Raw genomic sequence first — 22,527 nt, 5'->3', positions numbered from 1 at the left:
ATGTTATTCAAAAATGCTTTTTTTTGTTGAAACATTTTAGTTGGATGTTTGCCTAATGGTTCTCAGATGTTAGTATTTAAATCAATATTTTGGGAAAGTAATATAATTTCTGGATTATCACATTATGTTTGCTTGTGATCAATTCTGACTAGATACATACAAGATATGTGAAAATTTTTCCTGAACAAGTAGTGATATTTTATGGCATTTTTACTGCTATAAACTTAAATGCTTAAAATATAAATCATTGAAGGCTTGCCATAGTTTATCAGGGTAGAGAACACGTTTGAACACAGCTTTTACTTGTTGAATAGTGCAATGTTGTTCATTGTTATCCAACGTCTGCATAGTTAAATTTTTAATAATTCAACTTGGAGTCAGTAAGACATGGTTTTTTTTTAAAGTCACAGACTGTATGTTCAGCAGACTTTTTTTTTCTTTCAGTTTTACTGATTTGGTGCCCGTTGACAATAATGTATAAAACAGTTGCGCTGATTACAATTTTTGTAGGATCTGCATACTTTTCCAGGATTCTTTGATGAATATAATGTTCAGAAGAACAGCATTTATTTGAAATAGAAATGTATCTATTTATATTATAATTATCATCTCTGATGATCGGGTTGGCTTTATCTTATCTAGAGCAACACTGTAGGCCACCAATTCTTCATTTTAATAAAATTTCATACACATTCCCAATGAGCAAACTATGCACTCTACACACAGAGATTTAGTCAAATGTGACAGCTTAAGAGAGGCTATCCTGTGGGTCAGTTTCCCAGATAAATCTCCTGTCATCTGGCCTATTTCGAAGGCTCACTTAAAAAATCTCCATTAAATCAGGGACAACTTCTTAATGGCTCTGTCTCATCCTTCAGCCCCTAGGCCAAACCTAGGGTTACTAAAGTTGTAAAGGCACAGGCAGGCTGCATCACTATAAACAGTACCTCAGAGGTCAACGCTTGCTGCAGGAAAGGCAGAGCTGCATACGAAAGCCCTGGACCCTGGAGCAACAGGACAGGGAAATAAATAGTAATTGCAAAACAATGGTTAAAAGGCTCCTTGAAATGAAGGAGTTGCTGTACTTTATTTTACAGCAACGGCCACAGGGCGAGAAAGGACTGCGTTCAGGTCTCAATGAGACAAAAAGATGCATCTGACTAATCCAATCTGAATAATGTTTAATTATTAGCACTCCTGAAGGGGAGAAATGTAGGGGGAATGACCTATGAGAATAATGTACAGCCAAACGAGGCATTTAATTAAAAACAGTAAAGAGCACTGCGGGAAAAGATTACTTCAAATCATCTTTTTTATTTTCGGTAATTAGGTGTGCAAATATAAGCCAGTGCACTTGGGCACGTGCATATCAACATCTCGCATTTAAATGAGCAAGTCAAGAAAAAAAGAAAAAAGAAAAATTAACCCTCTTAACAGCTTAAGCTTTAGGGCTCTTTTTGTTCTTTGGGATAACACACACACCTATTTGTTTTTGTGAAATGTGGGGACATTCCATAGGCGCAATGGTTTTTATACCGTACAAACCGTATTTTCTATTCCCCTACACTGTCCCTGCCCCTAAACCTACCCATCAGGAAACATTCTGCATTTAAAAAAAACCTTATAAGCCTTTTGAAAAGTGGGGACATGGCCAATGTCCTCATATTTCACCCTCTCCTTGTAATACCTGTGTCATTATACACATTTGAGTCCTCATATCCTTATGGGGACATTTGGGACGCACGCACGCACGCACACACACATACACAGAATATTAATTCAATTAGATGTGAGCTGAAGCTACAAAGAGCACATTGAGGTGACTGTGGTTGTCATGCCCTAAAAACCTGGTGAGGAGGAGGAGATCCGGTAAGATCAGAGTCGAAGACTGGGGTAAAGATAGAACAAGGCAACCCCCCTCCAAAAAAAAGAAGAGAAAAAAAAAAGAAGAAGGAATATATCTGGAACAGCCAAGGATTAGTGGTGAGGGAGTTGATGATGTTGCAAACAAGGGGTAGGAGACATTACTGAGAATGAAGGAATTTAAAATAGGTATCTCGTCCCAGGGGAAGAGTCTAAAGAAAGAAGGGAAATGGGTCAGCTGTTTGGCAGCACATGCTGTCTCATAAGCAACCAGGGCAGAGATGTCGCACTGCAGCCCTTCTGGCAGACACAGCATGACTGAAGATTACATGGGCCAATACGCTCTGATACTGAGAGCTTCCATTCTGTGGAAGAACCTACAGTATTATATGGCTTGTGTTTTACTCTCTCTGTGAGCATTAAGTAGTTCTGAAAAGTGTTTGAACAATTAAATGCAGAGAGAGAGAGAGAGAGAGAGAGAGAGAGAGAGAGAGAGAGAGAGAGAGAGAGAGAGAGAGAGAGAGAGAGAGAGAGAGAGAGAGAGAGAGAGAGAGAGAGAGAGAGAGAGAGAGAGAGAGAGAGAGAGAAATAATGTACTCACCCTCATGCCATTCCAAACCTGTATGACTTTCTTTTGGTAGATAAAAGACCTTTTTAAGAATGTTGGTAGCTAAACCAGCAGTCTCAGCTCCCAGGTTTTCCAATGAAACTTATTATCAACATATCTTCTTTGTGTTAAAATGCATGCAGTATTGGAACAACATAAGAGTAAATAAATGTGTAAACAATTTGGTGATCTATCCCTTCATAGTCAGCATGAAATGGAAGTTGCAACAGGATTTTCTCTCCTATTGTGATGTGTATTCAAGTGAAACTGCTTTTCAAACAACAACAAAAAAGTGCAGAGTGATCACTCTGTAAAGTGTTCACATTATTAGACATTACCGGGAGGCAAAGAGCAAGGTGATCAGATCCGCAGCCGAAGCCACAAACCACTAGGTGGCTTTGGTTTAAGAGCAGAACCGTGGGCATGCTGCTGGGACACAGGCCGGGGTCTGATCAGCTTTGGCCGGGTTGCCCGGGTAGGGTGTCTGATGTGAGAGAGACTCGAAACACCCAATGCATCTGCATGACGTATCTTTTACCTACACTGTAAAAAAATATTGTTGGTTTAACTTAAAAAAGTAAGTAACCTGGTTGTCTTAAAATTTTGAGTTAATTGAAATAACAACTTTGAGTTGATACAATGAAGGAAATTTGTTTCATAAATAGAAACTCAAAGTATTATTGTATCTGAACCACATAAAAATTTGATAAATCATGAAAATAGCACAATTTGGCATATTTCACTGCATCATCACAAATACAACACACAAAATTACCCAATATGCTTACAAAATCTTTTAATAATATTTGAATAAAGGTTGTCGATTCTCAAAAATGTTCATTGTATTAACTCAAATTTTTTATTTCAATGAACTCAAAATTTTAAGGCAACCAGGTAACTTATTTAAAAAAAAAACTTATCCCCGCTATGATAACAGTAACTTTATCAAATGTTTACAAAACAAGTGGGAACCCAGTGTGCCTGCCTCTTTCTCTATCTCTGTTCTGTTACGTGAAAGAAAGTCTAAGGCCTTGTCAGGCCGTTTAACAAACCAATATAATCTGCTGCCTGTTACCTGTCAAACTGAGACTAATGTGGGTGAAAAAATTAATACTGTTAAGTTAGCACTTTTAAACATCTGTTCACTTAAGAACAAATCATTCCTAGTCAGCGACTTAATAACCACAAACAACCTTGATTTCTTGCTTCTAAATGAAACGTGGTTAGAAGAAAACTGTAGTGCAACAGTCCTCAATGAAGCAGCCCCTCCTAACTTTACTTTTATGAGTGTCTGCAGAGCTGTTAGGAGAGGTGGGGGTGTTGCTGCTCTTTTTAAAGATTTCTATCAATGTAAGCAAGTATCATTTGGTGACTATTTGTCTCTAGAATATCTGGGTATTGTGTTAAAAGGTTCTCCACGCATCCTGCTTATCATTGTTTACAGGCCTCCAAAGTACTCTCCAGCCTTTATTGAGGAATTTACAGAACTGTTATCAATAATTTCCTCAGAGTTTGACTGTTTTGCTATTGCTGGGGATTTTAACATTCACATAGATAATATTGAATCCAGTACAACAAAAGAGCTCATGACTGTTCTTAACACTTTTGATTTGACACAGCATGTAAATGGACCCACACACAATCGTGGACACACTCTAGATTTACTTATCAGTAAGGGTCTAAACATTTCATCGATTGTTATTAAGGATGTGGCACTGTCTGATCATTTCTGTATTTTCTTTGACATATCAATCTCTCCTGCCATTGAAGCTAGATCTGTCTCTGTCAAAAAGAGATGCTTAAATGAGAACACTAATGTGCTGTTTATGAAGGCTTTATCTCTAAAACCAAGCATATCTGCAGACTCTGTTGATTTTCTCCTTGACTCCTTTAACTCAAAAGTTAAGAGTGTAATGGATGATATTGCCCCTCTGAAAGTCAGGAAAAAGAGTGGCAAACAAAAGGCACCATGGAGAAACTCAACAGCAGTTCAAATAATGAAAAGACAATGCAGAAAATCTGAACGAAAATGGCGGAAGACAAAACTTGTAGTCCATTATAACATCTATAAAGACAGCCTTCATGCTTTCAATGTTGAACTAGGCAAAGCTAGACAGACCTTCTTCTCAAATATTATAAACAAACACATAAACAACACGCGCACTCTTTTTGCTACTGTAGACAGACTAACAAACCCCCCGAGTCACATTCCCAGAGAAATGCTCTCAGACAGCAAATGCAGTGAGTTTGCTTCCTTCTTCTCAGAGAAAATCAAAAATATCAGAAAGGCGATCAGCACATCCTCTAGTTGCTCTGGGGTCAGTCAGATCAGACCAAACCCTCGGAAAATTACTATGTCTGATTTCGAAACAATTGACGGTAAAATTTTAGAAGACACAGTACAGCATCTTAAAACATCAACCTGCGCCCTTGACGCACTCCCCACTTATTTTTTCAAAAGTGTGTTTAACTGTTTGGAAGCAGATCTCCTAGAAGTGGTGAACTCCTCACTTCTCTATGGGACTTTTCCAACCGCCCTTAAAACTGCAGTAGTTAAGCCTCTTCTGAAAAAGAGAAATCTAGATAACTCCATACTGAGCAACTACAGACCAATCTCAAATCTCCCCTTCATAGGCAAAATCATCGAAAAAGTTGTTTTCAATCAACTAAACAAATTCTTAAACTCAAACGGATTCTTTGACAATTTTCAATCTGGTTTCCGACCTCATCACAGCACAGAGACAGCACTCATAAAGATTATAAATGATATTCGCTTAAATACTGATACAGGCAAAACATCAATTGTGGTTCTACTCGATCTCAGTGCTGCATTCGACACTGTTGACCACAACATACTTCTAGACAGACTGGAAAACTGGGTCGGGCTTTCTGGGATGGTCCTCAGATGGTTCAGATCATACTTAGAAGGGAGAGGTTATTATGTGAGTATAGGTGACCATAAGTCTGAGTGGACGTCCATGACATGTGGAGTCCCACAAGGGTCAATTCTAGCACCTCTCCTGTTTAACCTGTATATGCTGCCACTGAGCCAAATAATGAAAAAGAACAATATTGCTTACAACAGCTATGCTGACGACACCCAGCTCTACTTAGCACTATCACCTAATGACTACAGCCCCATTGACTCCCTGTGCAAATGCATTGATGAAGTTAACAACTGGATGTGCCAAAACTATCTTCAGTTAAACAAAGACAAAACTGAAATCACTACATTTGGAAACAGATGAAATTCTCAAGGTGAACGCGTATCTTGAGGCTAAAGGCCTGATAACAAAAAATCAAGTCAGGAATCTTGGTGTGATTTTGGAGTCAGACCTGAGTTTCAGTAGTCATGTCAAAGCAATAACTAAATCAGCATACTATCATCTGAAAAATATTGCAAGGATTAGATGTTTTGTCTCCAGGCAAGACTTAGAGAAACTGGTTCATGTTTTCATCACCAGTAGGGTGGACTATTGTAATGGACTTCTCACTGGCCTTCCTAAAAAGACCATTAGACAGCTGCAGCTCATACAGAATGCTGCTGCCAGGATTCTGAGCAGAACCAGAAAATATGACCATATCACACCAGTCCTCAGGTCTTTACACTGGCTTCCAGTTACATCTAGGATCGATTTTAAAGTTCTACTACTTGTTTATAAATCACTCAATGACCTAGGACCTCAATACATCGCAGATATGCTGATTAAATACAAACCCAACAGATCACTCAGATCAGCAGGATCAAGTCAGTTAGAAATACCAAGAGTTCAATCAAAACAAGGAGAGTCTGCTTTTAGCTATTATGCCAGCCGTAGTTGGAACCAGCTTCCTGAACAGATCAGATGTGCTCCAACAGTAGCCACATTCAAATCCAGACTTAAAACACATCTGTTCAGCTGTGCATTTACTGAATGAGCACTGAGCCACTGTACGTCCGACTGATTGCACCTTATCTATGCATCATTTTTTAAATAATTTTTTATAACTGTTTTAGTTTACCTGTTCTTTTCTTTATCATCATTTTATTATTTTTAATTCTCTTTACATTGTATTCTTTTTCTTATGCATTTTTTAGCCCTATTTTAATTCCTTTCTATGTAAAGCACTTTGAATTGCCATTGTGTATGAAATGTGCTATATAAATAAACTTGCCTTGCCTTGCCTTGCCTAAAAAAGAATTTTTTTTTAATGTGTAATGTCCAAAGGTATTTTGTCTTCTATATATCTATTATTTTGTAAATTTAAACCTAACACATTTCTTTTTCTGAAAATGTTTTTGCATTTAAATAGTGCTTGTATATTGTATATTGTATATAGTGCTCTATATTGTTATCCGATGCAATGACATCCATTTTTAAGTGTGATTTAAGTGTGCCAACATGTTCATGAGCTGCTGTATCAGAGTCTGAACTTCAGGATATTGACGAGAGAAAAGATTTCATGTTCAGGTTTGTCCTTTAATGGCTGTTTGGCTTCAGGTCAGGTTTGGAACGCTTTCATTGGAGTGACCAAGCTCTTGTATCAACTGCGAGAAGCTTCAGTAAGGTATAATGTTTTATGTTCTCAGTAAAACGGTCTGATAGTCATTGCAAAACAATTTTTCTCCCAATGGCCAATCTTTAAACTACAGTAGTATTAATGCACACTTTATTCAAGTAGTATATAATTAGCCAACAATGCAACTGAAGAGGGCACATGATACTAACCAAACACACAGATGAGAACTAACATAATCCAAACTAGTTGTGGAACGAGTAGTTTTTTTTTTCAAAAACAAAAACAAAACACCATACAGAATGCACTAATTGATAAACAATGGAAAGGATTACAGTTTTTCTCAGTCGCTTTTCTGCATTTCTCACATCACTAGTTACATTTGCACAACAGTTAGGTCAACCAATACAACATTTAGTCATTTGTGCACATCATAGTAGCAGTTTCTCATTCCTTCCAACAAATACAACTCTCTGCTTTTATAACATTATCATTTAACTTTGTCATGTCAGTCAAAATGAACTTTACTTGTAAATGCTGAATAGTCATTCCATATTATATTTCTCATATCATTGCTTGAGTCATTGTTTACAAAAAATTTGAACTAGTTGTCAAAATCTGTCAAGCAAACTTTACATTTTTTTTCTCCTGGAAATGTCTCCTAAATTGACAAATTTCTCTCAGGTGAATCTCTATTTTCACTGATGTGAAGGGGTGTGTGAAGCATTAGTTCTATGTATGCTGTTTGTTCAGTTCCAATATGTACTGCAATATTGTTTACAGTTGTGCACATCTGGGAGTTTATGTTTGATGTAAATCAGGGTGTATTTGTTATTTTTCACAATGCAGTGAACAAATTAGAATTGCAAAGAACATGCAGTAAAAATGTGAAACATACTCAGTGTCTTATACTCAGTTACCTCACTAAATACAGTTGTCACGTTTCTGTATTTTTAAATGGCTGTGCAAATAGTATATAGGCTAGTGCTGTCTTGAGCATTTTCAGATAGTGTCACCAAGATCAGACTTTTTTGCATTGTAAAACATTTACAGAGTACATTGTTATGATGAAAACATGACAACGCCATTTGACTATCTTGTTCATAAACAATGGTGTCAGGAATTTTCCTCTTTATGACACTGACACTTTACTTGCTCATGAGGAATGAGCTATCCATTTTGAGTAAGTGACACACTTTTTCAGGTTATCAACTAGGTTTTGCAGTTTGTACTAATTGTTTTGAGAACTGCATTATCTGTTGTGCAAATGTAAATAGTGATGTGAGAAATGCAAGAAAGCGACTGAGAAAAACTGAAAACACTGAAGCAGACTTTTCTTTGGGAGATGTGCTATTGCCCTCTGCTGGCCACAAGATGAACTGCGACTGTATTTTTTTAGGCTCTGCTTGAATGACCACAACCAGCTGTTTTGCCAGTAAGAGTGTCCATTTAAAGAGAATTTTTCACTTCTTTTTCTTTCTCTTTTTATTCTTCCCCTCTTTTCCTTTCTTTTGTAATTTTCCTCCTTTTGTCTTCCCTTTCTTGAGGTCTGCTTCCTCACTGGCCCTGGCCTCCCGTGCCCTTTTTTTGCCCAGAGGTGTCCGGCTGTACCACACCTATCATTGCAGAAAATAGAATCATAATTAACAATCAGTATGCAAATAAATAGCTGGGTTCAACACATGCGTCCCTCCAGAAAGCACCATAAAAAACTGACCTTAAAAGCCTCCTCCTCTTCTTTGTAGACAGGGTCTTGTCTTGCAAGAGGGGGGATGAACTCCACAGCAGTGAGGGGTCTCTTGGTCTGCTGGTTGAGGCGGTGAGAATTTAGGACAGTTTGGACCGCCTGAAGAATGTGACCCTGAGTGTAACCATCTGTAACTTTAGCTAGAGAGCTCAGGTCCAGCTTAGGGCCCAACTGAGCACCACCTGCTTGGAGCAGCTCCTTCCACAAAGCTAAACATAAAACATATAAATTAATATAATAATCTAGATAAAAACAAACAAAAAATTCAGGTCTCCAATTGAAAATTTTCTAGTGACTGATCACATCTAAATTTTTCAGTTGGCCGAATTGAATTTCTGTGAATTGATGCAATTGAATGTGTGTATATGTATAAATGGTATTAGTATAGCAATGCAAATTGGAATTACAAAGATAAATATGATACAAGTATGATAATTATGTAATAACTTAAAGTTACAGTTCACCTCAAAATGAAAATCACCCCATGATTTACCATCCCAGGTATATATGACATTCTTCTTTCAGACAAATACAATCAGTTATATTAAAAATGTCCTGGCTAATCCAAGCTTTATAATGGCTGTGAATGGGAGCCCAAAATTTGAAGCCTAAAAAAGTGTATCCAAATCCATCCATTATAAAAGTAATCCACACGGCTCCGGGGGGTTAATAAAGGCCTTCTGAAGCAAGGTGACACCTAGCTTCTGCCAGAATGCATTCCATATTAAACTTATGAAGAAGTATAACGCCTCTCACAGTTTAAAATGCTTACGCTATGTCCTACATTTACGTCAGTTATACTTTTTTTTTGTAAATTGAATATGGAAGGCAGTCTGGCTAGATATATTGTAGTTTACAACCTGTTAAATATGGATATTATTCTTACACAAACTTCTCTTCTCTTCATTAAGCCCACAGAGCCATGTGGATTACATTTATAATTGATTTTTGGGCTTCAAATTTTGGGCTGCCATTGTGAAACTTGGATTAGCCAGGGCATTTTTTTTATATAACTCAAATGTCATATACACCTGACTTAAGGGTGAGTAAATAATGGGGTAATTTTCTATCCCTTTAATATGTGAAATGAATCTCAGTTTTCAAAACTTATTTACATATGTTGTTATTAACACAAACAGATGATTACTTACTAAATCTTGAGGCATAATCTGGTCTAGGGATCAAAATGATCTTCTTGAAAACTTTACAGAAAGGTTTGATGTCTGCATCAAAAGGTCTGTGTGTCGTTCCCACCACTAACACACGGTCCTCTGGTTTAATAGATTTCAGGACCTTCGGCAGGTTTTTCTTTAGTCTTTTGGGTTCCATCTAAAAAATTAAAAATTAAGAAAAGGCTGAAAGGAAGAAAACAAAAGAGTGCTGCAGGGAAGATGTAGGCCCTTTTAGCACTTTTGGTTCCATCTTGTCCCGATTCTTGTCGTTATATTGACCAAACAGTACAAACAAGACCAGTACTGCATATTGATAAAAATATGTATTGCTCTCTCCACATGTAAAATCAATCGATTCATTCAGGAATTTTCAAAATTTTGTGTTTTATATCTGCTGAGGTTGGCCTGAAGTCTCTGTCCAGCCTCTCTCAATGTCAGCCCATGGGTACTCAGTAGTACCAGTGGGTACCACGCCTGCCCAAATCGCATCTGATTCCCCTCTTTCCTTCTCTTCCCCTCTCTACCCTTCTCTTCTCCTCTCTAACCCTTTCCCCTCTCTACCCCCTTTACCTCTCATCCCCCCCTCCCCTGTCTTCCTCTCTTCTCCTCTTCCTCCACGGGCTCCCCCTCTCATCCTCACTTTTCCTCTTACTGCGCATTGCTTTCCATTTTTGTTGAAGACATGGTGAACTTACATTTTGCCTTTTCATAGTGCTTAAACCTGATCAATGTGTCTAGAATTAAGCACCAAAGTGTGTGCACACCTGGTGGCTGTGTTTAATCAATTTGTGCGTGGGTGTGTTTTGCTTTGAAATTGCAAGGAAGTGACATCATGATGAATTTCAAATGCAGTTGTTTTGCAAATAGCTGTGTGTAGTGTTTTGCAAAAGGTGTGAAGCTAGCAATGTGCTTACAGTTGTGCAAATCTAGGCCAGTGTTTTGGTCCTTGAGTGTAAGGTTTTGCTAATTGTGGGACAATTTTAATTTTAGTGTGTAAGCCATTAAAAAAAAAACTGTAATATTAGCACAGCGTATCTACATTTTTAACCACAAGAGGACAGCAGAGTCCACCCCCTCACATTGACAATTGCTTTAAAAAAGGGGTTTACATTCATAGGATTTTGTGAATGAAAGGCTGAACAAATGAAGAAGAATATCACAGTTTATAGTCTGGTTTTAGACTTGTATGTAGGTTTCAAAGTTGGTTCAAAGTTGTGTTTATTTAGTAAGTGTTCTAATGACTGCGAGTGTAAGCCGACACGTTCTCTCACTGCTGATTGACAAACCTCTTTCTCCAGCTTTGGAACTTTCTTGTAGAATGTTTTCTCAGCATCGCCAATCCAAATGACCGAGGGCTGCAGCTGGCGAGCCACCTGCCAAAACACGACAATGTTCCTCCAGAGCAGGCCAAACGGTACAACAACACAAACAATCATCAGCTCACACACACAAACAATCACTTATCGGCCAGAGCAGAAACAACACTGACTGTAATCAACATTGCCCTTAAAACATGCTACCACATTAGTGAAGGCAGTGCATGCATGCTTTAATGTTATTTGACTGAAAACAATGCCTTCAGTTCACTACGTTTAACAGAAATTGATGAAAATTCCACAGACTTGCATTTGTTCCCTCAAATTTTAGTTGTTTCTGAGCAAAAACAGACACCCTGTGTACATTTTTTTTTTTTTACAGAAATTCTATAAAATACTACTTAACTATAACTACTTCTACAACTAATAGATTAAAAACATATATTATTTATACATTTATACATTTTTTTTATACATTACGAGTGTTTGAGAGTGTTCTAGGGGGAAATGTGAGACATGTTTTATTATTATGTATTCTATTTTCCTAGTGCTGTATGTGTACATTTTTTTTTTAATTGATCTGGAAAGATATATACTTTGAAAAATGCTATAAATTAAAAATTTAATTAAAGGAGTGGTTGTATGCGATTTCACTTTTTTAGCTTTAGTTAGTGTGTAATGTTGCTGCTTGAGCATAAACAGTATCTGCAAAGTTACAATGCTGAAAGTTCAATGCAACTGGAGATATTTTCTTTTAAAGTTATGGCAGATTATTGCCTACAAAAACGGTTTGGACTACAACGGGCTTCTTCCTGGGTTGGGGACATCATAAACCCTTGCTAGTCACCGCAGATGTGACTTCTGCCCGTAATGGTAAGGGACGTGGCGTTTCCGGAGAACCTGTGCTTGGCACTTCAGCCAATAAAAATACATGAAACTACATTTGGCCATCTAACCGATCTAAGACCATTGTGTTTTTTGGAGGGATGAGCTTAATAGAAGCAGGAAGCAAAGGACAGTGGAGACAGCGTTGTGGAATAAAGGTAAAATATAAGAAAAATACTGCGTGTTTAAGAAAAAATAAAGACATGTTATACTGCGCCCCATACACACAACCAAGCCTAGAAAAAAAAAAAACACGGAACCACCCCTTTACATTTTTTTTAGCATATCAATTTCTAGATTATTATTATTTTTTATTTTTTTGTATATATTTTTTTGAGTATATATGGCATATATGTTATTAAAAAAACCTTCTTTAAAAAAAAAAGAAAAAAAAAAGAGGCAATTCTTCACAGAGAAATGGTTATCATGTTTGGGGCCTTTGGCATCAAAAAAGTTGAGAACCACTTGCCTATAAAGGTCATCCTGTTATGCTGCATGCATAAATATGCATACAATGCATTGTATACATACTATACTGTAAGAAAGTGTAATAGAATGTTTTCGCCTCATTCTTGATTTCCTGAGAGAAGTCAAGTGTGGCCTCTGAGAGCTGTACGTTTTGGAAGTCAGTATATTTGAACTCCTTTTATTAACCGATGAACTTGAAATCTCGGCTTGTGTTTTATGATGCAGTCCATAGCGAATTAATCAGCACGGCATACTTGCAAACAAGATTTCTCAGATTCAGTTCCACAATGAAAATCAATAGATATGGGGATCCTGTTGAGTTGAAACCCTGTTCATTCATTTAGCTGTAATTCAAGAAAACACTAGCCCCTTTCCCACATATTTGAGTTAACCTTCTGGATTTGTGGATCTGTTTTGGCCTCCACAGGAGCAACATCAGAAGAATGCGGTTGAGATTAGAGGGAACGGTAACCACAAACTAACTTCCCTAAATATATGTAAATAAAACCTTTCTCCAATGTTTGTAAAAGAGAGCTTTGCAGTGGACAGGAAATTTGGAGAAGTGATTCATCTCAAAATGGCTAAGTGAGCAGGAAATTATGCTGGCACCTGGTTTTATACCCAGCATGCATTAGGAGAGGTGCTGAAAGACCACCATCCGACACAATGCTCAGCGCAGAATTTTAGAATCCCCCTGCCTCATCCTGCCCTGTTTATCTGCTGTGCCAGATGCTCTCAGGAAAAGTTCTTCTCTCAAAAAAACTTCCAATCGTGGTATTCCCCTCTCTTAAAGGACACAAATATGGCCACAAGAAATTATCCTGGAGGGTTACAGCACAATTTTCACAGCCAATTATTGATAATCTGTAAATTATTTGCCATTATTCCATTATTATTTGTCCATTATTTGTAATTTATTACTAAAGCTTTATTTATAGAAGGAAGAGGTAATATGGGGACAAGTTGGCCTCCTAGGTTAAACACGCGAGTTTATTTATGTACAGTACTAAACACTTCTTGAAATGTTAAACAGCAAGTAAACAAAGTCTTTCTAGAAGTATTTTGTTGCTACATTGACACAGGGAGGAAAGTTTTTCCATTTGCATTAGTGTTTATGTTTGGAAGGCATGCCAGAATATTTCTCATAAACAGAAAAAAAATAATGCAAAGCCTGATGTTTCACTTCATTTTAGAAGATAAATTGATGATTCTGACGATAAAGCTTGACGCAAGCTGCAGTATGCATATCAATCAGGTGTGTTGGTCCTATCAGCTTTTATGAAATGTGGAGCTAATGGAAGCTCATGGAATTTCAACATTTCACTTTCTTAGAATCTTAGCTTTCTATATTCCCAGAATGAATCTCAGATGGTTTCCCCTCACCTTGAAGACCATGTGCAGGAGGAATTGCAGCCCGCTTTTGCCTGGATATTTGCCAGCTAGTGTTGCAGGGGAGAGGTCAAATAAGTTAGCACCAGTCTCATTACACAGGGCATGGACCAACATCTTCTTGCCAACCCCTGCCGGCCCTGTAAGCAGCAGAGCCCGGATTAGGGGCCCTCTCTCATGGACACACTGAGAGCCTATGGAGAGCAGAAGAGGGAGCAGTGACAGTGAGTTTTCATTCTAAAGGTGAAATACTTATACTAAGCACTTTTAAACGCAAGCAAAAGCACCCTCAGTTGATACTGTAAAAATATTGGTGAAAAAGATTTGGCATATTTGCAAATTTGTGTCCGAACTCTGGAGAGCAACATTTTAGTGACCGTATAGTGATCTTGGCTCACTTTCGAGGCTACAGTCTATAACATTCATTGGATAAAATTATTGTTGCTAGGAGAACCAACAGCCAATTGCCTGCAGCAAAATTTTCGAAATTAACATCTAAATATAAATGCCACTCTGCAGGAGACAGAAATATCCTCCTGAGACCCAGAATAGAGGTTTTGCCTCGGTAGAGGGCATTACATTTTAGCAAATTTCTCTGACAACATGCACAGTTTTAAGTCAGGAAATATATGACTTTCTTAAGAAAATATTATTGCATGTCTTTTTACATTACATATTGTCCCAAAACACATGCAAATTAGATACCAGAGGCAGACAGTTTTTCTTTCTTTCTACTCAAGTACATTTCAAGTATATACTTTATCGGTGTTTTTCTTTGGGAAACTTTTACTTCACTACATTCCAAAGCATAATATTTAATGTCATACTTTTTAATGCACATTTCATAAAAAAAAAAAATCGTTTTTTTATAACCTTTAAATTTTAATTACATTAAGCATATAGTACTTTCTTACTGGTACTCAAGTAGGGTTGGGTATTGTTTTTTTTTTTTTTTTACTATACCGGTGCCAAACCGGTACTTTTAAAATGGTACCGGTGCCTAAACGGTGTCTGAACCGAAAAAAAGAGCCACAATATGATAGTGGATGACATTAAAGAATGGCTTATTATTGATTTTTTTAAAATGTTATTCTTTAAATTTAACAATTTATTAAAAGTTTAAAGTATACTTAAATATATAAACAGATACAAAACACAATTTACTTAAATTGACAGTAAAACCTAAGCCACCTAACCCAACTACAATAGGCCTAATTTAACACAAAATAACAGTTACAGCACTAATAACAGCAAAGTAGTCTGTATTCTTTGGTCTCCTATGAACCAGCTTCAGTTCAGTATTATTTTGAAGAAATATGACCATATTCTCTGGCTAAATATTTTAGAATGCCTTATTTTTCCATGGCGACACTTCGAACTTCTCCTATGACAAACAGCTGCCACAATAGCGCTGTATGACTGCTCAGCTGTATCGTTTTTTTCTTATTTTTTTCTCTTTTTATTCAAAATATTAAAAAACTTGTTACCTATGTCATGAACTATCTGATATTCTGATTTTCAAATATGTGTAAGTGAAGGTTTTGTCCTTTAAAACCCTTATAAATGATCATGTTACTTGATCTGTAATGCCTGATGGAAGCCGCCATGTTAGTTTGCGCCTCAGAGAATCGGATCTGTCGTATTTACATCACGTAAATTCATCCACGTCTCACAAAATACATGCGAGTGAGTGACCGAAGTCGAGGAAGAATAGAGTAAACTACAGTGTAACTTATATAATATGTATCTGATATGAATAAAACACAGTCAAGTTATAACTGTCTGAAAGGTTTGTCATTGTCGCTATAGACATCAGTGTGTGTTTGCTAGTGTTTATGCATTTAAATAGTTGAAACCTAAAATAAAAATGATGTGGTTGAAAACACTGAATAGTTGTGATATGTGACGAGTGCTGAGTATCTGTCTCTGGCTCAGCGCCAGCCAAAGCGCGAAAGCACGTTTGAACTTAAAGGGTTAGTTCACCCAAAAATGAAATTGATGTCATTAATGACTCACCCTAATGTCATTCCTCACCCTTAAGACCTCCGTTCATCTTCGGAACACAGCTTAAGATATTTTATATTTAGTTTGAGAGCGTATGCAAGTGTATGCACACTATACTGTCCATGTCTAGAAAGGGAATAAAAACATCATAAAAGTAGTCCATATGTGACATCAGTTAGTTAATTAGAATCTCTTGAAGCATCGAAAATATATTTTGGTCCAAAAATTTCAAAAACTACGACTTTATTCAGCATTGTCTTCTCTTCCTTGTTTGTGTTCAAACCTCAAATAAAGATTCAAACTGTTATGAGTTATGAGTTATTACCGTGGGTTATGAGCATTTTCTGAGAGGAGCGCAGGTGACGTTGAGACTGATAAAGGATCAAAATGTCCTTTATATACTCAGGAGCATGCAATGCTTTATAGACAAACATTAACACCTTGTATTGTATTCTATATTTTACAAGTAACCAGTGAAGAGATATCAATACATGTGTTAAATGTTAAAAAAAGGTTATAGGACTTGACTGAAGAGCTGAATTGCAAAGCTGGTGCAAACATGTCCATATCACTATGATAATATGCTTTATTAACTGCTGTTTTCTCACTACTGTCATTTTTGTTGAGTTTATTTTGTTAGGAAAGTGTGCAGCACATATTTTCAGAGGGAAGTTCGCTAACAGTATCGCTGGTGAGATATTTCAAACTTCTTTTTACCCCTATGCGAAGATGGAAAAATAACTTTGCTGTGAGTATATAGGGGCCTTAATTTTCTGTGTTCTGTCCCTATGTTATCAATCTTGATCCTCAGATAACCATCTGTATACATCGGTGGAATAAGAGTAACTGTTTATGTCATCTCAAGAGTATTGTCAGATAATTTGTCAGAATATAACATTGCTCTTACAAAGAAGCAAAATCCCCTTTGACTCCAGCTGTTTAAAGTCTAATGCACCACACCCAATCATTCACCTATATCTAAAGACAGGGAGGAACTCCCTACAAACTCTATACTCATTTGATTAGGAAGTCAGATGTCAGCAAAGGTTGATTTCTTTGGCTGCCGGTGCTCGGTAATAGAAGAACAATAGTTTAATGGCTCTCTGGGGCTAAGACACAGGTGGTGTGAGGTTCCTCTCATGGATGCAGTGGTAAAAGGGCTCCAACTGGACAGAGCTCAGGATGCAGTGAGCTAGCATGAGACCACACAGGCACACAAACAGAAGCGTACACAAATATACGTCTACCAGTGCGCACACAAACGTCCGGCCACACACACACACACACACACACACACACACACACACACACACACACACACACACACACACACACACACACACACACACACACACACACACACACACACACACACAAACATGTCCGCCCAGAAAGAAGGCTTGCACATAACAGGTGCTGCGCAATATCACGTCTCTGTTCTCAATGAGTCCCAAAAGTGCTATAAAAGTATAGTGTTCCAGATTCGATATCTTTATATTCAAGTCATTATTCACTGAAAATCTTGGCATCCACCCATCCCTCGCATGAGAGTTCATGAAAGCAATGTCAAAACTGCTCTAAACGATTAATTTACAAATCAGAATGAACCAGACCTCACTAAAAGACTTAAAAAAATGGTCATTGAATAATTAATTATTAAAATAATAATAACTTAAAGTTCTCTTTGTTAATTACAAAACTTGTAAATATTAGAATAAATAATCAGAATATTTAATACCAACTGAGGAGTATGTCTGAATGCATATTACTCAAAAACTACTTCCACGGGAGAGGATATGAGTATTGAGGCGAATGGACGCAACTCATGCTGCTATATATGAAAGTAACAACATAGAGGATGTAGTATGTCTTAATTTAATTCATAACCCATATTCATACTATATAGAATGTACTTTTTTAAAGTAAGTTCAAATTCAATATATTACTACACAGACAGTGTGATTTCAGCGTTACTCCCTTTATTAGCAGTAAAATGATGTTAGAATGGTAATTTTTCTTTTCAACTCTTCCTTGAAGTGAAAAGAAATACGCACAACCCTGCCTAAGACAAAAGGCAGACATTGATAACATAGAAAGAACTGCAGTGATACAGGCTAATATTTTGTATGTGTGGTTATTTTTTCTCACAATTCCAGCTCTCTGTCATCTCAGTGACAACTTCACAAATATAAACCAACCCAGAAACGTCACACTTTAAGGACTATAAACACCAGGGGCGATGTAATTAGAAAAATCACCACATTGTGCTATAGCTGTGTTTGCATGAATAGGGCACATACTAATTCAAATTCTAAATAATATACAAGAAGTCTGAAATCACAGTAGGTTGATGCCAGGTGTAATGTTTTTTTTTTGGGTGAATTTTCAGTGTACATGCTTTTTGTGCCATTACCCACAATCCCTTGGACATTGGAAAAGGATGAGTTTGTAATGTTTTACTTTTTTGTCAATAATGAAAGGCCAAAGCTGCTACTGCTGCATTTTATTAAACATAAAAGTTAAGAAATCATTTATTTTAAGGTATATAAATTAGCTTACTGTTATTAAGACACATGACGCACATGAATAGTTCTACTTTTACTAGACATCAGATAAATGGGATAAATGTGTGTTCCATTTGTACAAAGAAATCAGAAATTCCCAGTAACCGGAATGCCGCCTCAAGTCGGTGTTCCAACTTTGAAACTCGCAGAGGTGTAAAGAGTACCTAAAAACCATACTTATAGATACATTCATACAGATTGTACAGATCTTTATACAGATCTTATAGCAAAAATGACTCCATTATAAATGACCAGTCACTAATTTCAAAACTACTTGAGTAAAAGTCCTAGAGTATATGATTTGAACTGTACTTAAGTATTTTACTCATACTGGCTCAAAGATGCACCATACCTCAACACCTTAGACCAGGGGTCCCCAATCTCAGTCCTGGAGGGCCTCTGTCCTGCAGAGTTTAGCTCCAACCCCAGTCAAACACACCTGAAACAGCTAATCAATGCCTATAAATCCATTGATTAGCTGGTTCAGGTGTGTTTGATTGGGGTTGGAGCTAAACTCTGCAATCCAGGACCGAGATTGGGGACCCCTGCCTTAGACACATGCCAGTGAACATAAGAAACTATTGATTTGCAAGATGAGAAATCATGTTTATTTTCTAAAATCAAAATAAAACGGATCACTTCAATATTTCAATAAATAAAGGTTAACACAACAGCCTAAACGTCTACAAACTCTCCAGTCATAGTTAAGCTCAAGCACAAAAGGCCATAAGAAAACTGATATCCACCATAAAATAAAGTGAATTAAGCGACTTGCACTGGATGTGCTGGTTTCGGCTGCATCACCAGCGGCAGTCATGAACTCATCTCAGAAATCAAACACCTGCAGTTCTCAACTACCCACTCGGAATAGCATGAAGTAGCCTTGTTGACCATTTTGGGTGAGTAAAGGCAAACCCCACAAGATGTAGTCAAGAACTGTCAACTGCTGCAGAAAAAGTTTGGTGCAATGCAAAATGTGCATTACTCATCACAAATGTATTGGAGTAAAAAGTACATTTACTTATTGAAGTCAAAAATGTAGTCAAGCAGAGATTAAAAGTTACAAATATATTTGATACTCAGAACTAGAACTATAAAGTAGCCAAAAAGATACTTAAGTACAGTAACCAATTACATTTACTCAAATAACCATTGAAACCACCATTGAACTGCAACAACCAAATGAGTATCCAAAATGTCGGCTCAGCACATCAACAGTAAATGAAGCTAGTAATATATGGTTGATTAGCACTTCTTGCGGTTTAATGGAGAGTTCAGCTTTTTAAGCAGGTAAGTGCCACCTTGAGGAAGCCCATTTGTGTCACATAAGCCCCGTTTCCACCACAGGAACTTTACCCAGGAACCAGGAACTTTGGGTGGTACTCGGTGTGTTTAGACGGCAGGAGCCAGGGTCTAAATGAAGTTCCGGGTAAATATTTCCCCCTCCAAACGGCCCTGCTCGCGAGGTAGTACTTTTTCAAAGTTCAGGAACTTTCGAGGGCGGGACTTGGGTGCTGATCATGCTGATTGGTTTAGCATTTTATTTCAACCGAGGTTCGGTCTATACGTTCAGTAAATATCAGTCTTGCTCTCTGTCTGATGGCCCGCGTTCATCTCAGCCATCTCACGTGCAATGTCCGTAATCGCTGATAATAATATAAATTGTCATTTTAAATCTAGCTTTACAAGCTTTCTGAATATGCTGCATGCTGCTGAATCTGCATATAGTGCTCTTTTCTGTCGTTGTTAATTACCTTGTAAACCTTTACATAACCAGCAAAAGCAGCACATCTTGAATCTCTTCCATACTCATTATTAATTTTTTTTCACCATGTAAACGACCTGACCGATTACTTTGTGCTTCCTTACATGACGTGACAGCGGGCCGCGCTCATGTTGACAAGAGAGGAAAGTTAATTTTTCTGATGGGCAAACTTTTTATTTCATAAGTTGTGAAGATAATGTTGGAGTAATGGCACAGCGTATATTGCCCCAGGCAGTTTTTCCCTGAACTGCGCCTGACAGAAGAATTTTTCTGAGATGATTATTGCAATTTACAACAAATAAATAGCTTATTATATAATACTGTATTAGTCCTGGTGGCCGTTAAGAGTTGCTATGGCCTCAGTTAACACATTCCAGCTACTGGAGAAAACAGCATTGGCATTTTTGATGCGGCAGACAAACTGCATGTGACAAAATGATTGCGATTGAAAGTCATCACATGTAAACACCAGATCGGTTTAGATAACGTCTCATGTAAACAGTCCACTAAATCTTTCAATCGGTACACACAAAAATGATTACTGTCCATTGTCACTGACTGGAACAGTCGCACACAGTCCTACATCACCGGACTAATTTGCCTTATCTTCTCGGAACTTTAGATCGCGGTGGAAACGCAGACAGTTGCAGGTCTGGGGGGGAGAAAAGTTCCTGTAAAAAAGTTCCTGGTACAAATTGTTCCGGGTAATTTTGGTGGAAACAGGGCTATAATGTTTCATGTTATTAGCCGATAGCATTTCACACACAGTGCTACACAATCAAAAGCATGTACTTCCCCAAATGCATACTTTTATTGCGCACTGTAAGTTAGCAGATTGGAGCACAGCCCATATGTGTGTTTATGCGTGAATGAATGTGTACTTGCATGTACACTTCCCTAGTACCACGGTTTAAACACAATTATCCAAAATTGAATTACACTTCCTAATCTCTCCCAGCAGCTCTGTAAAAGGGTCATTGTGTTATGGAGGAAGTTCATTTGACCTCAGAATATCTGCATGTTTATCAAGTATAAAATGGTTTACAGACAAGCACAATGAAGAACACTGTGAGAAACTTGTGCTTTTATACAACCACTTACAAGGTGGTTGTACTAATCATAGAGCACAGTTCATGAATTTCACACTGTCCCAGTTAACAGCTGCTGGCTTTGATTTGCTCAAATCAGATTAACACTAGTCTGCCCTTTAAAATGGTGGGAGTGATTATATTTCTAGGGATGGGTAGGTGAGAACTACCTGAAATGCAAGAAAGTCAAGATCTAACAAAACTTGATCTCTGGAGTGAGAACACAGATCAACTTCCCATAGGCTAGGGCAGTTAGTCACTTTTAAAGAGGGAACAATCATCTAAAGAAAACTAAAGAAAACAAGGATTTATGTCACGCACAGAGTATAGAAAGTGGATCTTTTCTTCCTCTTCGTTCCTCTTTTGTGTTAAAAAGACCAGTTTAGACCAAACCTTTTTTTGTTTTGTTTTTTGTTTTATGATGGTTTGTGTTTATTTGATAGGGAAGACCGGGGTATCGTTGTAACACTTTTTTCTTCTGTACTTAAAAATACCCTTTTTTTTAAGCTATAGTCTAAAGCTTTTAAGCAAAGTACCCACATTTGTATACTACAAATGGAAACAATTTAAAATTCTCCAACTATATGACAGACTTTGTGAGATGATGACAAATACTAATTGGTCCTTTATTACAACCTACCCCACTATTGGGGTTGGCTGTAACACATACTGGGGTAAGTTGTAACAGGTAGACAAAATGCACAAAAACTAAGGGTCCTCCAAGTGATATGCCACAACAACAGTTTTATTTTAAATGAATGGCTACAACAGGGGTCCCCAAACTCGGTCCTGGAGGGCCATTGTCCTGCAGAGTTTAGCTCCAACCCCAATCAAACACACCTGGACCGAGTCTGGGGACCCCTGGGCTACAACAACAAAATATGTGTGAATATGGGGAGTGTATGTGCATATTGTTTGTGTTTGTGCATACACACGTGTGTTTGTTTGTGCATGTCTGTATGTGCACATTCATATGGGTGTGTGTGTATGTATGTGTGTGTGAGAGAGCAAGAGTAAATTAACATAAACATAGGAATTCTGTAGAATTATAAAAATCACAGAAATGTTCTTAGTTGCATTTAAGTGAATGGTTGTTTCAAAAAAAAAAAAAACTTGTTACAACCTACCCGCCACTGTCACTCATTGTGTATCTGTATTAGCA

At 37.4% G+C, this 22,527-nt stretch overlaps 1 protein-coding gene across 3 annotated transcripts in view; it reads right to left on the bottom strand.

Annotated features, from left to right (window-relative positions):
• Window positions 1–7,841: 7,841 nt before the first annotated feature.
• The window catches only part of iqca1 (IQ motif containing with AAA domain 1), a 66,371-nt gene continuing 51,685 nt past the window's right edge, over window positions 7,842–22,527 (bottom strand). For all 3 annotated transcript variants that reach the window (XM_067459334.1, XM_067459335.1, XM_067459336.1), the window contains 5 exons: window positions 13,939–14,138; window positions 11,173–11,259; window positions 9,866–10,043; window positions 8,685–8,923; window positions 7,842–8,583 (listed from right to left, as the gene is read on the bottom strand). In XM_067459334.1, coding sequence (XP_067315435.1) covers window positions 8,431–8,583; window positions 8,685–8,923; window positions 9,866–10,043; window positions 11,173–11,259; window positions 13,939–14,138 — 857 coding nt within the window. In that variant the 3' untranslated portion in view covers window positions 7,842–8,430. The remainder of the gene's footprint in view (window positions 8,584–8,684; window positions 8,924–9,865; window positions 10,044–11,172; window positions 11,260–13,938; window positions 14,139–22,527) is intronic.

Source organism: Pseudorasbora parva, chromosome 12 (assembly GCF_024679245.1).
Source record: "Pseudorasbora parva isolate DD20220531a chromosome 12, ASM2467924v1, whole genome shotgun sequence".
Classification (NCBI taxonomy): Eukaryota; Metazoa; Chordata; class Actinopteri; order Cypriniformes; family Gobionidae; genus Pseudorasbora; species Pseudorasbora parva.
The sequence above is the reverse complement of the archived record's forward strand: the minus strand, read 5'-3'. Positions and strand labels throughout refer to the sequence as shown.